Source organism: Molothrus aeneus, chromosome Z, assembly GCF_037042795.1.
Source record: "Molothrus aeneus isolate 106 chromosome Z, BPBGC_Maene_1.0, whole genome shotgun sequence".
NCBI lineage: Eukaryota > Metazoa > Chordata > Aves > Passeriformes > Icteridae > Molothrus > Molothrus aeneus.
This window is the reverse complement of record NC_089680.1, coordinates 42401493-42420682: the sequence shown is the minus strand read 5'-3', so window position 1 is coordinate 42420682 and position 19190 is coordinate 42401493. Positions and strand designations below refer to the sequence as shown.

General features: G+C 43.6%; 2 protein-coding genes across 2 annotated transcripts in view; one reads left to right on the top strand and one right to left on the bottom strand.

Moving 5' to 3' along the window:
* Positions 1-7031, bottom strand: part of ECPAS (Ecm29 proteasome adaptor and scaffold) — a 58823-nt gene extending 51792 nt beyond the window's left edge. The window contains exon 1 of the mRNA XM_066569731.1: positions 6963-7031. Within this exon, the coding sequence (XP_066425828.1) occupies positions 6963-6984 (22 nt within the window). The 5' untranslated portion in view covers positions 6985-7031. The remainder of the gene's footprint in view (positions 1-6962) is intronic.
* On the top strand, positions 6983-17648 carry DNAJC25 (DnaJ heat shock protein family (Hsp40) member C25). The gene is made up of 5 exons (XM_066569770.1): positions 6983-7306; positions 9532-10242; positions 11224-11376; positions 13326-13796; positions 16731-17648. Exons 1-5 carry the CDS (start codon positions 6983-6985, stop codon positions 16851-16853), a joined length of 1782 nt encoding a protein of 593 aa, XP_066425867.1. The 3' UTR covers positions 16854-17648.
* The last annotated feature ends 1542 nt before the right edge of the window (positions 17649-19190 follow it).

Here is a 19190-nt window from a genome sequence, read left to right as displayed (position 1 = left end):
GAGTAAGAGCACAAGCATGAAAGGTAGGATACACTGTTGTGATCCTACTATCACTCTACAAAGCAGCTGGGGTGTTTCAACTTGCCTTCCTCTGGCCAGCTGATATACTCCCCAAATCCAGAAAGGAATGAACAAAAAATCATTTCACAAAAACAGATGACAGCAAAATCTTCCATCAATAGCTCAAGCATAAAGGCTGAGGATCATTTGTTTTTATAAAAACAAGGTTGAAAGTCCTTATTTTAATTGCCAGCATGCAGCTGCCCCAACAGCTACGCCAGAAGCAAAGTAAAGCTTCCCCAACAACAGCAGCATTCCCAACAGCTGGACCGAGCAGAGTTCTTGTGCACAGGACCAAGAGCATGTTTGTCATCCTGCAGCAATGAAGCCCGGACCCACAGGGAGCAAGGTGACCCAATGCTTTTGAAGGGCTAAAGGTCTTAAGACATCTTACCAATAGGAAATATTTCCCCAAAGACTAAAGTAAAGTGACCTATGGTAAGCTGAGATTAGAGGGAGACCAAGGAGAGGCCTCCTTCAGCAGAGGAGGATCATCAAGCTGACTGTAAAGGACTACAGTGGGGAAAAAAAAAAGAAAATAAAGCACTGGTACAGGGCAGCAGTAAAGACTGAGGTGAATGGATATTGTTAGAACCAAAGTGAAAAAAAGGGATGTTGAAATGCAAATACAGCTCTAACCAGCAAACCTATGATGATTTGGCTTCAGAAGCTTTTACTGTCCTATTTTTAAAACCTGTGCTATTCCTGCATTCATAGCATCATTCCTCCTCTGCTAGATGCAGATTAAACACAAACATACCACTTCCAAAATTTCATTTCTGCTGAGCAAATATAACAGGCAACTGAACAGACAGAGGACGATGAAATTTTACTGTCAAGGAAACTACTGCCAAAACTCTGCAGAATCTCTACAATAAACTGAAGATATGAGTCAATCTCATTTCAGACAGATTTCACAGACCACTCAGGTTGTCACCTAGTCAATGGCTTTATAACACTTATCTCATGTTTCAATTTTTAAAAAAATCATGATATTTGATTTCTTTTCACCTTCCTTCTTGTGTCATCCTTCCCCCACCCCTCCTGTCCCTCCCTTCACAATGAGCCCCCTATTCAAGAACCTCCTTGGTGTCTCACTACCACATAGGCAGTAAGGGACTACAGAAGTCACATCAAGCAGCTAAAATTACTCTAACAATTAATAAAAACTACAAAATCTTTCTCCTTGGACCTAGAACTCCAGGAGAACACTGTAGATCCATAATTCTCAAGCAAGTCAACTGAGGAACTTTCTCAACATGTTCTTCAATATTGCAACAGATCAAAAAGAAGTGTAAGGAAACACAACTGAAGTTAGTTCTAAAGCCATTTGTTGGTAGTCACTGGACTACACACGGACCTTCTCAAAGGGAGAGAAACTGACCGAGTGCACTTTGCATGTGCTCTCAGGAAATGCAGCAATGCACTGAATTGCAAGCACCTGCCCCACTTCCAGTTTTCTCCATTATTCTCATTTCAAGCAACAACCAGAATTGTGGAAATAATAATATCAAGAGCAAAAATAATAGAAATCAGGAGGGAAAAAACCTGTCTGTGAAATAAGTCTATTACTTTGCTCATACCTCTGCTGCAAAGTCAGTTAAGCCCTCATACTGTCATCAGATATTCTTCTTTAACCATAATCATAACAAGACTCTTCAGCCAATTCAAGGATACTGGTCACCTGGATGAAGTTAAGAAACTGGCCAGGAGTTTGTCAGAGTACTCTCTCATGCTGCTGATGGAGGCTGTATCCATAGCAGTGGGACAGGAAAACAAAGAGCTATAAAACCTCCCAAGTATTGTACATCAAAAATTTCCTCCATGGTTTTTATTCTACTAACAATTAAGACCATTTCTCAAGCTGATAGCATTCATTACAAGAAAGCATAAACATTCGTGATTTAAAGCACCACACTCAATGGCCCAGAAAAGTAATTGTAGATAAGTATCTGCATCTCAAATGCTGTGTCCTGTCTTCATGTGTGCTGCAGACCTCCTGGCTGACATGAGGAAAGTGCCTTTCCCTGAATGTCTCTTCACAGCCAGCAAAAAGACCTCTATGGACCAGACATCAAACAATACAGCTTGCTCGCAACTGGTCTCAAGTCCCCATGTCATGCATTTCCAAAGTTTTAAGTATAGAGCTAAAATCTTCTCCATCTGATTTTACAGCCCCTACTACCAACTGAAAAACTGCACTATTGCAATTTTAGGAGCTTATCTGATAGTAGAAAATAAGTAAAAAATAAGTAAAAAATAAGTAGTAGTTAGACTACTTGTTTGTAGTAAAGCAAGATGTCTAACTTGCTTTACTACATACCAAGGAGGATTGGGGGACTGGGGGGGGGAGCAGAAAGGACAAAAACTGTTTGCAAAAAGCCTTAGCAGCTGGAAACCAATCTTAGAAAAATCATATGTGTGCCACAGCTATGACAGTTAGCATTTTACTATGGATTAAAAAACACAATACAACAAAGAATAAGGTGCTTGAGTAAAAAAATTGGTAAGTAGATTTAAGTAGATTTACTTTTAAAATACATACAACTAAGACATACAACTAAGTCCATGCAGAATTTGAAACAGTTATTCACATATTTTGGCACAATCACTTCTTTTCATGCTGCTGTGTAGTACTTTCACAAAAAACGCCATTTTTGTGGCACTTTTTTGAGGAAAAAAAGGTGTTTACAAGAAGACAAAGATAAATATGGAGAACTGAACAAAAGGCATTGCATATGAAGAAAACATTTCCTTTCCTTGTATGCAAAAGAAACGAGGAGCAGAAAAACAAGATATATCTTTGTATCTCTATTTCCATCACCAGTGTTCAATTTGTGTAAACTGACATGGTGTATTTGGAATCTGCAATTCCCAAGTTACCATGGCAATGTAGCTACCTATCTGTGAGGAAACGCATGTTTCACTTCTGGTTCTTTCCAATCTCCATTTATGACTATAAGGAGGAACACTGGTTTCAGCACTTAACAACCTTGCAAAGACAAAAAAGAAAGGAATCACTTTCAAAACACATATAATGCATAAAAACTCTACAAAAAACTACATTGACAATGAGACACTAACTTCCAAATCATGCAATACTATCCATAAAAGAATCAGCGTTACTTTAAGTTTTGTTACTTCAGAACTGACCTTGTGGTCACCCAAGGTAACAGTAAAACCCCACAGCCTGCTCTCAGGAAAAACATGCCCTTTCCTTCCATTTGGTAAATACTGACATGGAGCTCATCAAAGATAAGTGAGAGAAAGACAAGGAGGGAAAAAGGATAAAAATATGGACAAACGGTAAAATAGCTACCTCAACAGAGCCAAGAATTCAAAGAGTTTACCCTCATTATTTTAATTACCAAAAAGAAAATGAAAAAAAAAGTCTGGCTATGCCACTGTATATCTGTATTTTTGTATCACAGAAATCTCTCAGTTCAGCCAAGCACAGTACCATTTCAAATCAGTTCCCTCTGGCATTTATAGATATTACATCCAGCACACCAGTTATTCCACACAGAACCCTCAGCATGCACATTTGTGTAGCGGAGTATCAAGTAAAACACACCCTTCCTTTTATGAAAACTGACTCAAGAAACTGCTGGGGCTAGGACATGTCAAACTAGCTGTACTTCATAGTTTGACTGTTAACCACAAAACATCTGAGGAACTAAAAAGAGTGTCTGTCTGCAAAACAGAGCAGATCTGTGCACGAAGTCAGAATTTATCTTCACTTTCCTGAGAAAGAACTATCAGTTTGACAGAGTGGTGGAACTGCGACAAAATAAATAATTTCTACAATGGTTTCAGTAAATCAGACAAAAACCCCTGAGACCCTCCTCTATTACCTGAACACTGCAGAAGCATTACATGCACAAGCATCCCCCCACATTTTCTCCAAAGGGCCCTACATCAAATAAAGTGTTTTGGGAGGAAAAGCATTTCAATTTCAGCTCCTGATGGCAGGGGTAGTTTTAGGGGCAGGTTCTTACTAAAGCAAAAGCTCTAACACACCCTTTTGTCTCTCTAGAACTAAGCAATTCTTCATTATTCCACATGTAGAAGAATAAAGTTCCCATCTGCTGCTCAACTACTAAAATAGGAGTCAAATTCTTGTTCAAATGTTATTAGACGCTGGGAGAAAATATAACTAGTATGATTATAGCAGCAAACAGTGAGTCAGGATTTGCTGGTGCTATTCTTGTCTCTACCAGTAACCCCTTGTGTGCCTACAACCAAAAAACTTAAGGGAGCACTTGTATGAACAGGCAGGTTGTTTTACAAGATTTGACTGGAAAAGGCTAGGAGGGCCTGTTGGAGGAGGGATATATTATGGTTTTTTTCCCATTCTATTCTTTCACTTCTTTAAACGTAAAAGCTGGAATAGTACACCAGAACCCATGTTGCAATTTGCAATATTCCAGTCACAAGTTCTCCATTTGAATGGATGACTAGTATTACTCAAGATTATCTTGCCTTTCTTGCATCTGAACTCTTGTAGCTTTAGGGATAATTTACTGATTTTGCATTAATTTTTAAACTGCCATATCTTATGCTGCCTTTAAACAACCTGTCCTCTAAAATGAGAAGCATCCTTTACACAGCATTTACACAGAGTTTCCATGTTTGACAGGGGCTATAGATGAAAACTTCCTACAGCCATGTGAATATAAAGCAAGGAAACTTGGTTTTCCAATCTAAAACTAATGGTAATTATTTTTGTTATTTCAGGACTAGTCGTCCTAGTCCTGAAAAAGAAATTATTTCTTTCCAAATATGCTGAAATTTAACTATTTGAATGTATCAAAAGACAGCAAGCCCATATGGAGGCTTAGCTTCCCTCTCTTTCTCTACATGAAGTTACTCTTTTTTCCATTAGCTTTAATTAATTTTTAATTTAAGATTACAGTACTTTCTATTCAGTGACAGAGACGTACCGCAAAAAACCCAAACTAAGCAAAAAGAAATTTCCATTTCCAAGAATAGATTCCTCCTCCCACCCAAAGAAAAGATTTCTAAGCCAACCAATAAAACTCTCTCATTTTTGAAGGATGTCATGGTCAAATAACCTGAATGACATAATGTAATTATTAATGTGAATCTCAGTCTAGGGATATTTGTCTTTTTAGCCCAGCTTAAGAGAAAGGGCTGTGTAGCAACAGGCACACGGCTGAGGACTAATTTTTTGCAGGATTAGATCTGGAGCCTGGAAAGTTAGATTACACACAGATAAAAACCAAGGAGTCACAAGGAAGAGATCTCATACTGACTGGTTTCACCAAGGGGAATCATGATAGCATTGTAAATCTAACAACACCATTTCTTCGATAACAGCAGCAGTAAGAGCTTTCAGTGTCCTTATATCAATTTATCCCAGGTGTCAATGGAAAAAATATCTTGGCATTTGGGTCCTCCAGTTCTAGGATCAGTACAGGATCAAGATTCTTCTCTACTCCACCACGGGACCTTGGCTACATAAGGGATATTGCCAGCATTATCATATCACTCAGCCTAGTTCCAGTAACATCTAACAAAGAGGAGGACGTTGTCTACACAGAAGCTACAATTAAAAAAAAAAAAAAAGCAAACCAAAACCAAACAACCAACAGCAACAACGAATAAAATAAATAACAAATGAAGAAAGAGCACACAGAAATTCTTTAGTACTGAAAGCCAATAGTGCTCAAATATGCTCAAAGTATTTCTTCTGCCCTTTCTCTCTGACGACTGCCAAGTACTATTTCAGGGCAACCAAAGGCCCTCTCATTTGGCTGAGTCATATGCTATCTAGCTATTAACTCCTCACAGATAAGAACCATCTTTATGTCAGGCCAGGAAAAGCAAGGGAAGAGAAACCGCTTTTTTTGAAGTTCCATAAGCTCCTCCACAGAGCAGCTGATCGGGTGCTTTCCCAGAGTCCCTGAGAAAGGGTTTTGGAGATGACAAGAAGGCAGGGCCGAGCTCCGCTGTCTCGAATGCTCGGCGGCAGCGGCACCTCCGGTCATGTGCCGAGCGCCGCAGGGGCGGCCGCGATGCGCTCTCGCACCCACCGCCCGGCACAGCACTCGGGGCGAACCCGCCCCTGGACGGGCCAGCCGGCGTTGTGCTCACGCCGCTGCTGTGGTTCAAAGACGGCAGTCGCACAGCGCAGGGCGAGAGCACCGACGGGCAGAGGCGCTGCCGCCAGTGCCCGTACAGGAGCGGTGGGCGGAGGCCGCTCCCCCGGAGCCGGTGGTCCCGGCGACCCCAAGCTCCGTCCCGGCCAGGAGCCGCCGCCACCTCCCCGCAAGGTCAGGCAGCCGGCGTGTCCGCGGAGGAGCCGGGGATGCGGGAGGTGCCGCTGCTCCCGGTTTCCGCTTCCCGAGATGGCCTCCCACCGCCGGTCCGGCCCCGCGCCCGTCACCGCCCGGCCGGGCCGGAGGCCGAGCCCCACTGCAGAGGAGACCCGCTGCGGGGAAGCTGCGGGGAAACTCCGGGTGGGTCGCCCGCCCGCCCGCCCGTCAGCCCCCGCTGTGAGTCCCTGCGCCGCGAGCACTTACTGAGCTCGTCCTGGGCGGCCGCGGCCATGTTGCCGGCTGGGGAGGGAGGGGAGGCGGCGAGAGACGCTCCGCACCTCCCACCCCTCTCCGGCACCGGCACCGGGCCGGCGGCGGCGTCTCTTCTTCTCCTCCTCCTCCCTCTCCTCCCTCTCCACCTCTTCCACCCCCTCCTCCTTCTGCTCACGGCAGCTCCCCTCGACAGTAGCAAGCTCCCTCTCGTCTGTCACCGCCAGTTTATATTTAGAGAGAGCTGCCGTGGCCACCGCCCGCCCCCGTCGCGTACACGGCCCGGCCCCGCCGCCACCGCCGCCCCGCCCGGCAGGCCCCGAGGAGGAGGTTTACGGGGGCAGCACTGACCGGAGTCCGCGCTGACCTCCATGGCGGCCGCGCCGGCTCCGCGCTCGGCACGGCGGCGCAGGGATGGGACGGGACGGGAGCGGCCTAGGGCGCCCCCGCGCGGCCGTGGGTGCGCTAGAAGCAGGGCGGAGAGCCCCGCCCACAGCTTGGAAATGCCACGCCCACCGAGCGGCAGGGCCACGCCCCCCCACCACAGCCGGCGCTGCCGAGCCGCTATTCCAAAGCCTTTTCCTGAAGGGATAAAGCTGCTCCCTAGACCTCCTCCCCTGCCGTTCTGGGGTTACTCAGAGAGATCACCACACAGCGTCTTTCTCCCAAACTCTGCCATGTCATTCGTGATCTCTGTAAGGAGCACCTTGGCAACATGCCCCAGCCGAGGCGTCGCTGGGGTACCTCTGGAAGCAGACAGCGTGGCGCCCGCTCCCACCTCCCTCACTGCTTCCTGCAGGCGCACGGGGAGAAACAGTGGTGCCTCCTGAAAGCTCCAGGGCCAGTCGCAAGGCAGACGTGACTTCAAGCGACAGGTGTCAGAGGACTAGCTTGTTTCTCGAGTCAGGAAAAAAGGCTTCTGTGCAGCATTTTTTGCTTCATCTGTGCAATGTTTCTGGCTGAGCTGGAGTTCATTTCCCCCACAGCAGCCCTCACCTTGCTGCACTTTGCACTGGTAATTGGAAAGGTGCTGATAACACACCGCTGTTTTGGCTATTGCTGAGCAGCACTGGCACAGCATTAGCGCTGTCTCTTCAACATTCCACTGCCTCCATCAAGGGGGCTGGGGGTGGGCAAGATCCTGGGAGGGGACACAACCAGGCCAGCTGACCCAAACTTCCCAAAGCTATATCCCATGGCATTTGATGTCAGCTCAGATATAAAAGCTGAGGGAGAAAGGAAGAACAGGGGGCATACATTTTTACAGTGTTTGCATTCCAAAGCAATCTCTACAATCCTGAAGTCCCACTCCCCAGGAAATGGCCAGATGTGGCTTGTGGATGGGAAGTAAAGAATAAAATTATTTTCCTCCTCTTTGCTTGTGTGTGCATAAATTATCGCTTTTGCTTTAGTAAACTGCTTGATCTCAACCAATGTGCTGTTTTCCATCTTATTCTCTCTCTCCCATCCAGCTGAGAAGGGGAAGTGATAGAGCAGCTTGATGGGCACTAGCAACCTAGCCCAGGGTCAACCCATAACAATTTTTTAAGGTCATGGTGTGAAGAGTTGACTCACAGCTTCCGGTGCTGAGAGGCTGGGCTCTAATGAGTAATGAGATGCAAAGAGGTGGGCCTTTTTTTTTTTTTTTGCAACCCATCCACAACTGGTGGAAATTATAAGCATTTATTTTTGCAGAAAGGAGACAGGCAGAGGAGGAAACCAGCCACATGGGAAGCACACTCATTTCTAGCTTTAAGAACAGCACATGCTCTCTAATGAGCTGACTATTTTTGTGGTGAATATTTGCAGCATCATGCCCATATCTGCTTTCCTAAGAAAGGTCCAACACTGAGGTGATGTTCCTGCTGGTTACACCACAGCAGAGATACAATCCTCCTCTCCAGGAGAAGTCTTTGGGTACAGGACATCACAGGTGGCAGACCAGCTGTCAAAGCCACCACTTCAGGGAGCAGTGCATACAGAATCACTCAGTATCACAGAATGGGTCAGGCTGGAAGGATATCTGGTACAACCTCCCTGCTCAGGCAGGGCTACCCTAGAAGGCATGGCACAGGATTGCATCCAGGCAGTTCTTGAATCTCTCAGGTGAGGGAGACTCCACAACCTCTTTGGGCAATCTGTTCCAGTGTGCAGTCACCTGCCCAGTAAAGAAATTCTTCTTCACATCCATGTAGAACCTTGTCACCCTCCCTTAGGACACTTCTAGACACTTCTAGATAGATGAGGTCACCTATCAATTGTGTCTTTGGGCAGCAGCAGCAGGAGGAGTGTTCTCCACAATTCCTTGCCATGGAGGCGGTGCACCAGGCAGTTCCCAATGTGGAGCCAGTTAAATTTTGTTGGACCCTACATGACAGGTGGTCAGAGCCTGAGCTCTTCTGCCAGGAGCAAGCCTAAACCAGGCACAGGCTCAGGAAGTACTTCAAAAGTTTCTTCCCTGGAAGAATCACAGAATCATTAGGGTTGGAAGGGAACTTTGGAGATCACCCACTCCAACCCCCAGCCAAGGTCACCTAAAGCACGTGGCACAGGAACGTGTTCAGGTGGGTTTTGAATACCTCTAGACAGGAAGACTCTGTGACTTCCCTGAGCAGCCTGTCCCAGTGCTCTGCCACTATCAGTGTAACGTTCTTCCTCATGTTGAGGTGAAACTTCTTGTATTTATGGCCTTTGCTCCTCATACTATCTCTGAGAACCGCTGAAAAGTCTGGCACCATCTTCTTGGCATTGCCTTTGAGATATTTGTATACATTAATGAAATCCCCTCTCAGTCGTCTCTTCTCCAGACTGAACAGGCCCAGCTCCTGCAGTCTCTCCTCATGAGGGAGATGCTTCAGATCTCAAGTCAGCTTTGTGGCCTCCTCTGGACCCCTTCCAGTATCTCTGTGTTTTTCTTGAGCTGTGGAGCTCAGAAGTTGAACACGGCAGATCAGATACGGCCTCACCAGGGCTGAGTACAGGGGGCAGGATCACCTCATCGACCCGCTGGCAGTGCTCTTCCGAATGCATCCCAGGATTCCGCTGGTGTGGGTGCAACGCAAGGGCACACCGCCGGCTGGAAGAACGGGCCGGCACAGCCTGTGAGAAATCGGGGACAAAGGAGCGGTCCCAGCGCTCGGCGCCCCGAGCAGGCCCCGCTCCCTCGCTCCCCGCGCCGCCGCCGAGCGCGGGCTCTGTCGCGACCCGCCCCCTGTCGCGCCCCCGCCCTCCCGCGCCGGCCCTGCCGCCAGCCGCGCGCACGGCGCCGAGTGCGGCCCGGCCCGGCCCCGGCGGCGGAGCAATGGCGATGGCGGCGGCGGCGGCCGCGGCGGCGGCGCGGTGGTGTCCGGGCGGGCGGTGGGCGCTGTGTCTATGCCTGTGCGCGGCGCTGCTGCCGCGGCCGGCTCGGGGCCTCACCGACCGCCTCTACTGCGGCCGCCGAGTCTGCTACGAGGTGCTGGGCGTCAGCCGGCAGGCCAGCAAGGCGGAGATCGCCCGCGCCTACCGGCAGCTCGCCCGGCAGTACCACCCCGACCGCTACCGCGGGGAGCCCGCGGGCGGCGAGGGCAGCGGGGCGCAGGCGGCGCACGAGAAGTTCCTGCTCATCGCCGCCGCCTACGAGACCCTCAAGGTGAGAGAGCGGGACCGCCGCCGCGGCCGGAGCCGCTCCGGTAAGCAGTCAGGGAGGGGAGGAGAAACACCCCGAAAAATCCTCCTTCCGTAGCCAGCCCGAGAGTGCGGGAAGGAGGATGGAGTGCTCTTGAAGAACCTTCTGTGTCTAGAATGAGTTATTTTCAAATTTATTTATTTAATTTATTTATAACAAACCGACTAGGCTTTATCTTGGAGGTATACCTTTGCAAGTAGCAGTGACTCGAGTAGCATATGGGATCTGTAAGGGAAGGCTTCTCAGGGCAAAGCATGTGTGACTTGGCAAAGATGGAACCCAGGAATGGAAGAAGGAGACGTGTAAGTGTTTTAAGGCTACAAGGGAATAGAAAAGGGAACTTTGTTGTTTGTTTTTTTTTTTTTTTGGGAGTGAAGGGAGGGACAGAGCTTGAAAGGAATTCAGTTGAGCCTGGCAAAATTATATTTCCCATTCTGCAATTACGTGGAGGAAAATGATGAAAAACTCAGAAGACATGAGAACAATGAGGTTTTGAATTGGCCTTCCATTGGACAGTTTCCATAGCCCTGAAAACTAATTCCTTTAAGTTTTGTAAAACAATTTCCTAATAGGTTCTTCATCTGAAAATCTTTTCCTGAGCAATACTTATTAACTCCAGTCCAGCTGGACTTCCCATTCTGAAGTTAAACAACTTACACTGTGGATTTTAGTTGCTTGTCTGTTTTCTAGTTTTAAATGGCTTTGCACAGTGCCAGCTTATTCATTTTATGACTAAACATATCATATGTGCATGGGCAGATAAGTGTGAGAACAAATTAATAGAGAATATGAGAAAACAACGAATTTCCTCTATGTTTCATATTCCCTTGGGCTGCTGCCAGTTTTACAGCAGCATGGTCCTTAATGAGGTGTAAAACACATGTACAATAGAGCAAGTGAAAACGGGAATTTAAACCTGAATGAGTTTTTCATGTCATCCTGCAGGATGAAGAAACACGTAAAGATTATGACTACATGCTGGATCATCCTGAAGAGTATTACAGGCATTACTACCACTACTACCGCAGGAGATTGGCACCTAAAGTAGATGTTACAATAGTGATCCTAGTTACAGTGTGTGCCATCTCCGTGTTTCAGGTAAAATTTCACCTTTACATCCTACTGCTCTCTGAGTTTCTGAACAAGAAGAGAATTAGTGGCAGTTCTCATAATGTGCCATTTAATAACAAGTGTCAGTGAGGAGCTGTTCCTCTGTGCTGTGGTTCAGGTCTGTGTGGTGTCCATAAAAATCCTGAAGTCAGGAGGTACTTAGCAGATTTTTGACTGCCCTTGGTACCTTGAACAAAGGTAGAAATTAATTTTGTTGAGACAAGGTGCATCTTTTCTGAAGAATTTACTCAGTTCTTCCTGGCAGGCTCAGAGTAGCTCATGCAGGACGAGTGCCCCAAGTAACGTGTGTCAGTTTGTCAAGATGCATAAGTAAATTTAAAAAAAAAAAACAGACTAGCAAACTGAATTCAAGACTCAATTCAGATGATAGAACTGTATATCAGGAGTTTACTAAACTTGAGTGAATCTCACATTGTGGTGTATTTTAAACACCACATTGATGAAGTCAGGAGAGAAGCAAATTCAGTTCAGCAGAGTTTACTTTGAAGGTGGTAGATCCAAGGCCAAGAAAACCCCCTGTGTTTTAGGTGAAAAAGCTTGTGTTGTTGCTGACAAGAGAACAAAAGTGCATAACTTCTCTTTAGAATCTTTAAAATCACTGGTTCAAAACATCATTAAAAATACCCAAGAAGTTTAAGAGATGAAGATACAGCTTATGCTGTGGTGCAGGTTGCTCAATGTTTAGTAGGATATTGGAAGTTAGAATAAAAAGTATGTTGATCAGAATTTGAGAACTTGGAATAATAAATTCTAATGGCATATTCAGCCAGATACCTAATTTATCTTCAGATTTAGTAGCAGCAATGTTTCATTTCACATCTTATTTCTTGTCTGTAAATGCAGACACTTCACTTTCCTGGAGTCCCAACTGCGAAATGCTTCCAAATTCTGTGTAAGCATCTATGTAAACTGGTTTGCCCATCTTGCTTTCTGTTGTTTCAGCTCCTTTGCCTTTGCTAAGGTTGTAATAATGGGTTTATGTCTGCGCTTGGTCTTGGTAAACAGTGTGAAATGCATCATGGTTAAAAAAGTTGCATCAGTGAGACATGCTTGGATGTCCCAAGAATGAAAGTGAGCTGCTAACTTTTTCCCTCTTTGCCTATCTAGTTTCTTCCGCGTTTTCTGTGCCTCATGTCAGGTCATTTACAAGACACTAGAGGGGAATAACATCAGCTCTCAGCTAGTCTTTGTGCTTCTTCTGTCTTCAGAAGGAAGCATTCTCAGGGTTGTGCTGCACAGGGCTAGAAGTTGGACTTGGTGATCCTTGTGGGTCTCTTCCAGTTCAGGATGCTCTATGATTCTGTGTTCATCCAGGCAGTAAATTTCTGGTTTGTTGTCTGGGGGCTTTTTTCCCCCACTCCCTTGAAATCCAGAGGGCAGCTGGAGATCAGAGAGGTATGTTGAGTCTTGTAAAGTGGACACTGCCAGACTAATGAGATTGTCACATACTTAGTCGATGTTCAGTGAACTGTTTTCAACAGTTAAATTAAACAGTTTAAATTGTTACTGGGTAACAATTTTATACTTAAATATTCATATACTAGCTCCTATATTTATAAATCTAAGAAGAGGGGCTTCTGAGAATGGCTGGCACAGCCTGGTATTAACTTGCAGGAGATTGACATCTACTCAGGAACAAAACTGTTCAGAGCAGTGTGTGCTTGGCCTTCCTTGTCATCATAAATTGCTGTGAGATACACTTGTATTCATCCATTTTCCAGGTGCTTCACTCAGTCTGGAGGGATAGCTTCTGTGACACCACGGAAGTACTGTTAGCTTCACTTTTTACCCTTACTGTAATGTAACTGTGGTTAAAAGTGTGTGACAGCATTACTTATTTCTTTTCCTCGCAAACCCCCAGATAGGAATGTGTCTATTAAAACATGGTTTTTACATTTGCTGTTCTTAAATTACAGTTCTTCAGCTGGTGGAGTAGTTACAATGAAGCTATCAACTACTTAGCATCTGTGCCAAAATACCGTATACAAGCTACTGAGATTGCCAGGCAACAAGGTTTACTCAACAAGACTAAAGAAAAAGGCAAGAACAGGCGGTCTAAAGAAGAAATTCGGGAAGAGGAGGAAGAAATTATCAAAGACATTATTAAAAATAAAATAGATATAAAGGGTGGTTATCAGAAGCCCAAAATATACGATATCCTCCTATTTCAGATCCTTCTCGCTCCTTTTTACTGGTGCAAATACATAGTTTGGTACTGTTGGTGGATTTATTGTTTCACTATTAAAGGGCAAGAGTATGGTGTGGAAGAGAAGTTGTATATCATACGAAGGTACATGAAAATGTCTCAGTCTCAGTTTGACAGCCTGGAAGATCATCAAAAAGAGACCTTTCTTGAACGGCAGCTTTGGATACGAGAAAACTATGAGGTGGGTAGCAATACTGAAATTGGCCAGGAAATAAACTTTCTAACACAACTTGAAGTATTAGAAAGCAGGCATTCTTTATTACAGCACTGGACACACCCTAAGCATATATCCTCTAATCAAATGTGTGTCGTGAAACTTTACAGTAGGGTATTTATGCCATCATGATCATACATACTCATTACAATATACTTCCTAGCTTATACATAAACATCACTTTTCCTAGAGCTAATTTGCATGCATCTGAGTCCTGCTGGAAGTCCATTTATGGTTCTAGAGGCTTGTCTGAAGGGGTCTTGTATTGACTGAGTGCTTCAATGTTACAGGTGTCCTTTCCTTGAACTTTTTTTTCCAGCGTGTGCTGTTGCTTCTTATTACATGCAAAAACGCCACTGTTTTCCTTATTATCTTATTAGTTCCTTATTACTTCCTTATTAGTTCATCCACTGGTTCCAGCTACTTTTACATACCTTTACCTTTTTTTGGTAATTAGTCTTTAAGGTCTGTCCAGCAGCTTCAGGGAAACTGAAGATCTCTCTTCTCTATGTTATTTATCAGTAGCCCTGGTGGAAAAACTAATGTTGGTTATCCAGCAGTCCCAGCGCAGTAATAACAGTGTGCTATTATGGTAGGTTGAAGACTGCTGTCTGTTCTCCAAACAGTAATAATTTTTAATAAGAATTACCCAGATTGTCTGAAACTCCTATTTATAAGTCTTCTAAGCTGTTAATTTCTAACTCCGACTGTTTTGATTGGTTGGTTGTTGTTGTTTTGGTTTGGTTTTCCCATCTGTCCTTTGATAGTGCTTTGACCTGTGCTGAGTCATAGACTGTTCTTGCAGTGCTGTATACCTGTTCAAGTAGGGATGCCATAAAAACCACCATTAGGCACAACTTCTGCTCTTGCCGTGGATAGTCATTAAATTAATAGTCAATAGTAGATAGTTACTATACAATTTTTAAAAATTGTGTGAGAGCAGAGAAAGAACATGAGCCACAGCATGGGATCTGCAGTCGAGAATTATTTGGGATGCTGGGGCATTGACAAAACACTGTTATTCCACAGAGGTGCATCTGTGAGCCATTTGGATGAGTGGTTTCTAAAGAAAAACATGAGAATGTGAACTTAGTCTGCTTCAGGGGAAAAAGAGTTGGTGCTGCAGTTCTGCATACGCTGAGAAAAGAGATGGGATGATGGCAGGACACCAAAGAGTGTTTTCTCGCGAACCCATCCTAACTGAGCACATATGCATACCTGGCAGCTAATCCTTTCCTTACATTAACAACTATTTTATCATTTTCCTCTTCAAGTTTGTAGATAACTTAACCCTGCCTGCTTTTGAAGAAAGAGTCTGGAAGTCCAAAGACTGAGTAATGCTGCTAGTTAAAGCAGATATTAATATGGAAAAAGATTGGATGGATGTCCTGTAGTAGAGAAAAACTGCCCTGGTTTCTCATCCATGCAGTTTTTAACTAAGGATGTTTTGGTCACTGAATGTGAAAGAGCTGTATTTGCCACAGGTGAAGTCTTTGTAGCTCACACTTCTCTCCTGTGGTGGCCAGCAGTTCATTTTCCCTGACAAATACATGACAACTGCACCTCTATAGTAATAGTTATCCAACATACTTTGCGCTTTGTAACTTTCTGAAAAGGAAATGGTGTCTTTGTAGGTAATTGCTTTAGTAAGTTTTACCTGGTCAGTTGTATGCATTGAAGTTTTCAGTCTCTGCTGTGCCATCTGGTCATGAGTTCATCAATACTTGTAGAAGGTGGTAGAAGAGGATTTTTGAAGCCACCTGGACCTCCTGCTCATTCCAGTATTACTGGAAATGGAGAATGATCATGCTTTATTCTGTTCTTGTGCTAGCTGTGCTTTTGTGTACCACTGCCATATCCTTACTTGAAATGTAGCAATGTATTTTCTAGGCTGAAAAATATTGCTGTCATGTTTCTCCCCAAAAGCTTGTCTGTTCCTTCATCACTGGAGATGTCTATCTACATATTGTTCGGTTTTCTGGTGTTTTAGGATGGGAAAGACCAGGAATTCAATACACAGGCCTCCACAATATTTTTACTGTTTCCTAATGATTCTTAAAACCTTTATGATCACTGAGCATTGAGCTTGTGTATTCATGTAGCCATCTATAATATATTTTTAAAATCTTGTTTGTATAGTGGAACCCTAAATTTAATAGGCCTTTGAGTCAGACTAAGTCATGTGACACTGAGATGATAAAATCATGGATGGTTTTGAGATTTATGCTGGCTGCATCTACATAAACTGCCTTCCAGAATAAAAATGCAGATACTGTTGCATTTTTGTGCCTTTTATTTTTTTTCAGATTATTGACTTTGCTGATAACTGTTGATTCCATTGCAGTGAGGGAATATTTCTTGACAGAATATAATTGTTTATCTTTTTGTACTGTAAATACTGGATGCAGAGATATTTGAGATACTCTCAACTTTGTTGAGAACCTTACTTGGGAAGAAAAAGTTCCACAGTGGTATTCTGTTAGATGATTACTTTGAAAAGGGAGAACAGCTAAAAATGAGGAGCTGAACAGCTGCATTGAACAGTGTGTGCTGAAGGGGACTCGTGAGGTTAGCTTTTCAGAACATGAGCAGTTGCTTAGTGTGTATTTTGTTGAATTCATTGAGCATCTACTTCTCTAGCAAAGAAATGTTTTGGAGCTTTCAGGAAGGTTGTTCTGCTCTCAGCAAAAACACAAAGCATCTTGGGCAGTAAGTAGTAGGCTCTTGGGCTGCAGGTGCTCCAACACTTCGTGTTGGTCAGGATCTGCTTCTGCACTGCAATCCAGTCTTTTGTAAGAAAAATAGGCTGGCAAACAATTGAAGAATAAACACTTCGACCCCAATGAGGCTCGGTTAAGCTGTTTCTTCATCCTTATTAAAAGCTTCTCTCTGTCTTACCAGGTGTATAAACGAGAACAAGAGGAGGAGTTAAAGAAGAAGATGGCCATGGATCCTCGATGGAAAAGGTACCGGAGGTGGATGAAGAATGAAGGACCTGGAAGGCTGACTTTCATTGATGATTGAAGGTTGCTGAACAAAATGTGTGCTATTGCTGAAAGTGATTTGCAAAACTTTTCATTACATCGTTCAGAGTTTTGTCTGCTGTGGCTTAGCAGTGATCTAAAACTCAGGAACTATTACATCAGGCAGAAGCATAATACAGGTTTACCATTTTTATAAATCAGACCTATTAAAACAGGCTCAGCCTAATATATATGCCATTTACTTGGGGATATCAGTGTGGAATTCATTATTCCAAACAATGTATTTTTGCTAGATACTTCATATTCATCAATGAACCCATAACTCTTGACAAGTCCCAGTTTTCCTCTTTAAGCTGAAGGGTTTCTGCAAATGGAAACTGAAAATGCTTATAAAAGATTCTGAAGTAAGGGCCATTTTCTGTTTTCCTCTCTTTCCCCCTACTTTTCAATCTAATTTCTAAGATGCCAAATTGGTTGGTTTTCATGTAAACAATATGGGGATTATACAAGACTACTGCTATTCCTGCTTCACTTGGAAATGGATTTTATTCTTTGTGGGAATAAATGATGCATGATTGATCATCATTGTGATGCAAACAAGCCTTAATTCTTTGTTCTACAGAGTAATTAATGAAACAGTATGCTTGGATATTTTGTGGTTTTTCATCTTGTACATTGGATTATACCTGCTTGTTCAGAACAAGTATACCAGTGAATATTAGTTTATTAAATGTGACATTTCTTTCACCTAAGTATTGGTTAAAGGGAAAAATGACCCTTTTGTTAAAAAGGGCAGTTTTGATGCCTTATGTAAATAAAAGTTTATATATGCAGACTTAATTAGTTTAAAATTCTAAATCTTAAGTATTCATTACATTTATCTCTTCTGATCAGACCTCTGAGTACTTAGAATAAATAATGCATAAAAGCAGTCTGTGGTTTGCTCTGTAACAACCCAGGTCAGAGAGTTTCTGTGATTTGCTGGTAAAAGGGATTCTGCTACCTTATTCCTCTTCAGTAATTTTACTGGGGAAGGAAAGATGGGAGCATAGTCTCTCTCCTGTCCTCACACTTGTAAAAGTGAGTTCCTTAGAAGGAAACTGCTGAAAATAGTGCCTTGTTAGCTGCCTTCTGTGAAGATTGGTTCCGGGAGCACAGGTTTTGAACTTGCTGCTCCTGACCTTTTGCACATTTTTGAAATGTAGTTTCAGTTTTCTGTTTAAAATAACATATTCAAAAACATGTGTTGTAGTTTTATGCCCAGCTGGAGATGAAACACCTCATAGCCGCTTGTTCAACTTCCCTCTCTTTGCCCCCTGCCCTTGTAGAATGGGGACAAGAGTCAAAGTAAAACTTGTATGTTGAGATAAGAACAGTTTAATAATTGAAAATACAGTAAAATACAATAATAATGGGAAATAATAAACAAGTGATGCAGGATGCAATTGCTCACCAGCCACTGAGATGCCAGACAGCCCTTCCTGTACCCAGATCCACAGGCCTTCTGGGTAACCCCCCAGTTTAAATACCAGACTTCTTGTTCTCTGGTGTGGAATATCCGTTTGGTCAGTTTAGGTCATTTGTCCCAGCTATGCTCCCTCCCAGTTTGGTTTTTGGTTTTTTTTTTTTTTTGTATCTTCTCACTGGCAGAGCATGAGACAAGAAGAGAAAAAGTCCTTGACTTTGGATAAACACAACTTAGCAAAACCCAAATATCACTGTGTTATCAACACCATTCTCATTCTGAATCCAAAACACAGCACTGTATCAGCTACTGAGAAGAAATTACCCTAGCTGTAATCAGGACCATGCCTATTGCTTATTCCATATCATCTGTGTTATCTCAAATTTCACACTCCCCAATATCCCATCACCTTTCCTATTTATCTGTTTTGCTAGATACACAAACATTATTCTCTTAGTCAATGGAACACTCTGTTAAGTGTTCATAAAACATACACACATTTAAAAAAAAAAGTTAATTGAATTCATTTAATCCATGATTTTGGCCTTCATCCTTGGTAAGAATCTTTCAAGCAGAAAAGATGAACTGAGGTGTTGGTTTGTTGTATGCTGCACATTTGAGCCAGTTCTGACCCCGGTACTCTGCACTTGGTGGTTTTATCTAAGTTCATTTTTGTGAGCGCGAAGATCAGAGGGAAGTCAGGCTCAGATCCCCAGAACAGTTGTGATTAGGATTGATGCTATGAGGTGCTCTGTGAGGTGATACACATGCAGCTATTATTACCACTTCTGTGTGTAGAAGTGGTAATAATAGCTGCATGTGTAATAGAGTGTTGCATAGTGACAAACATCATACAATTTAACTCATTGGCTATGTTCACCTAAAATCAAATTGTCTTGAGGCACACACAGG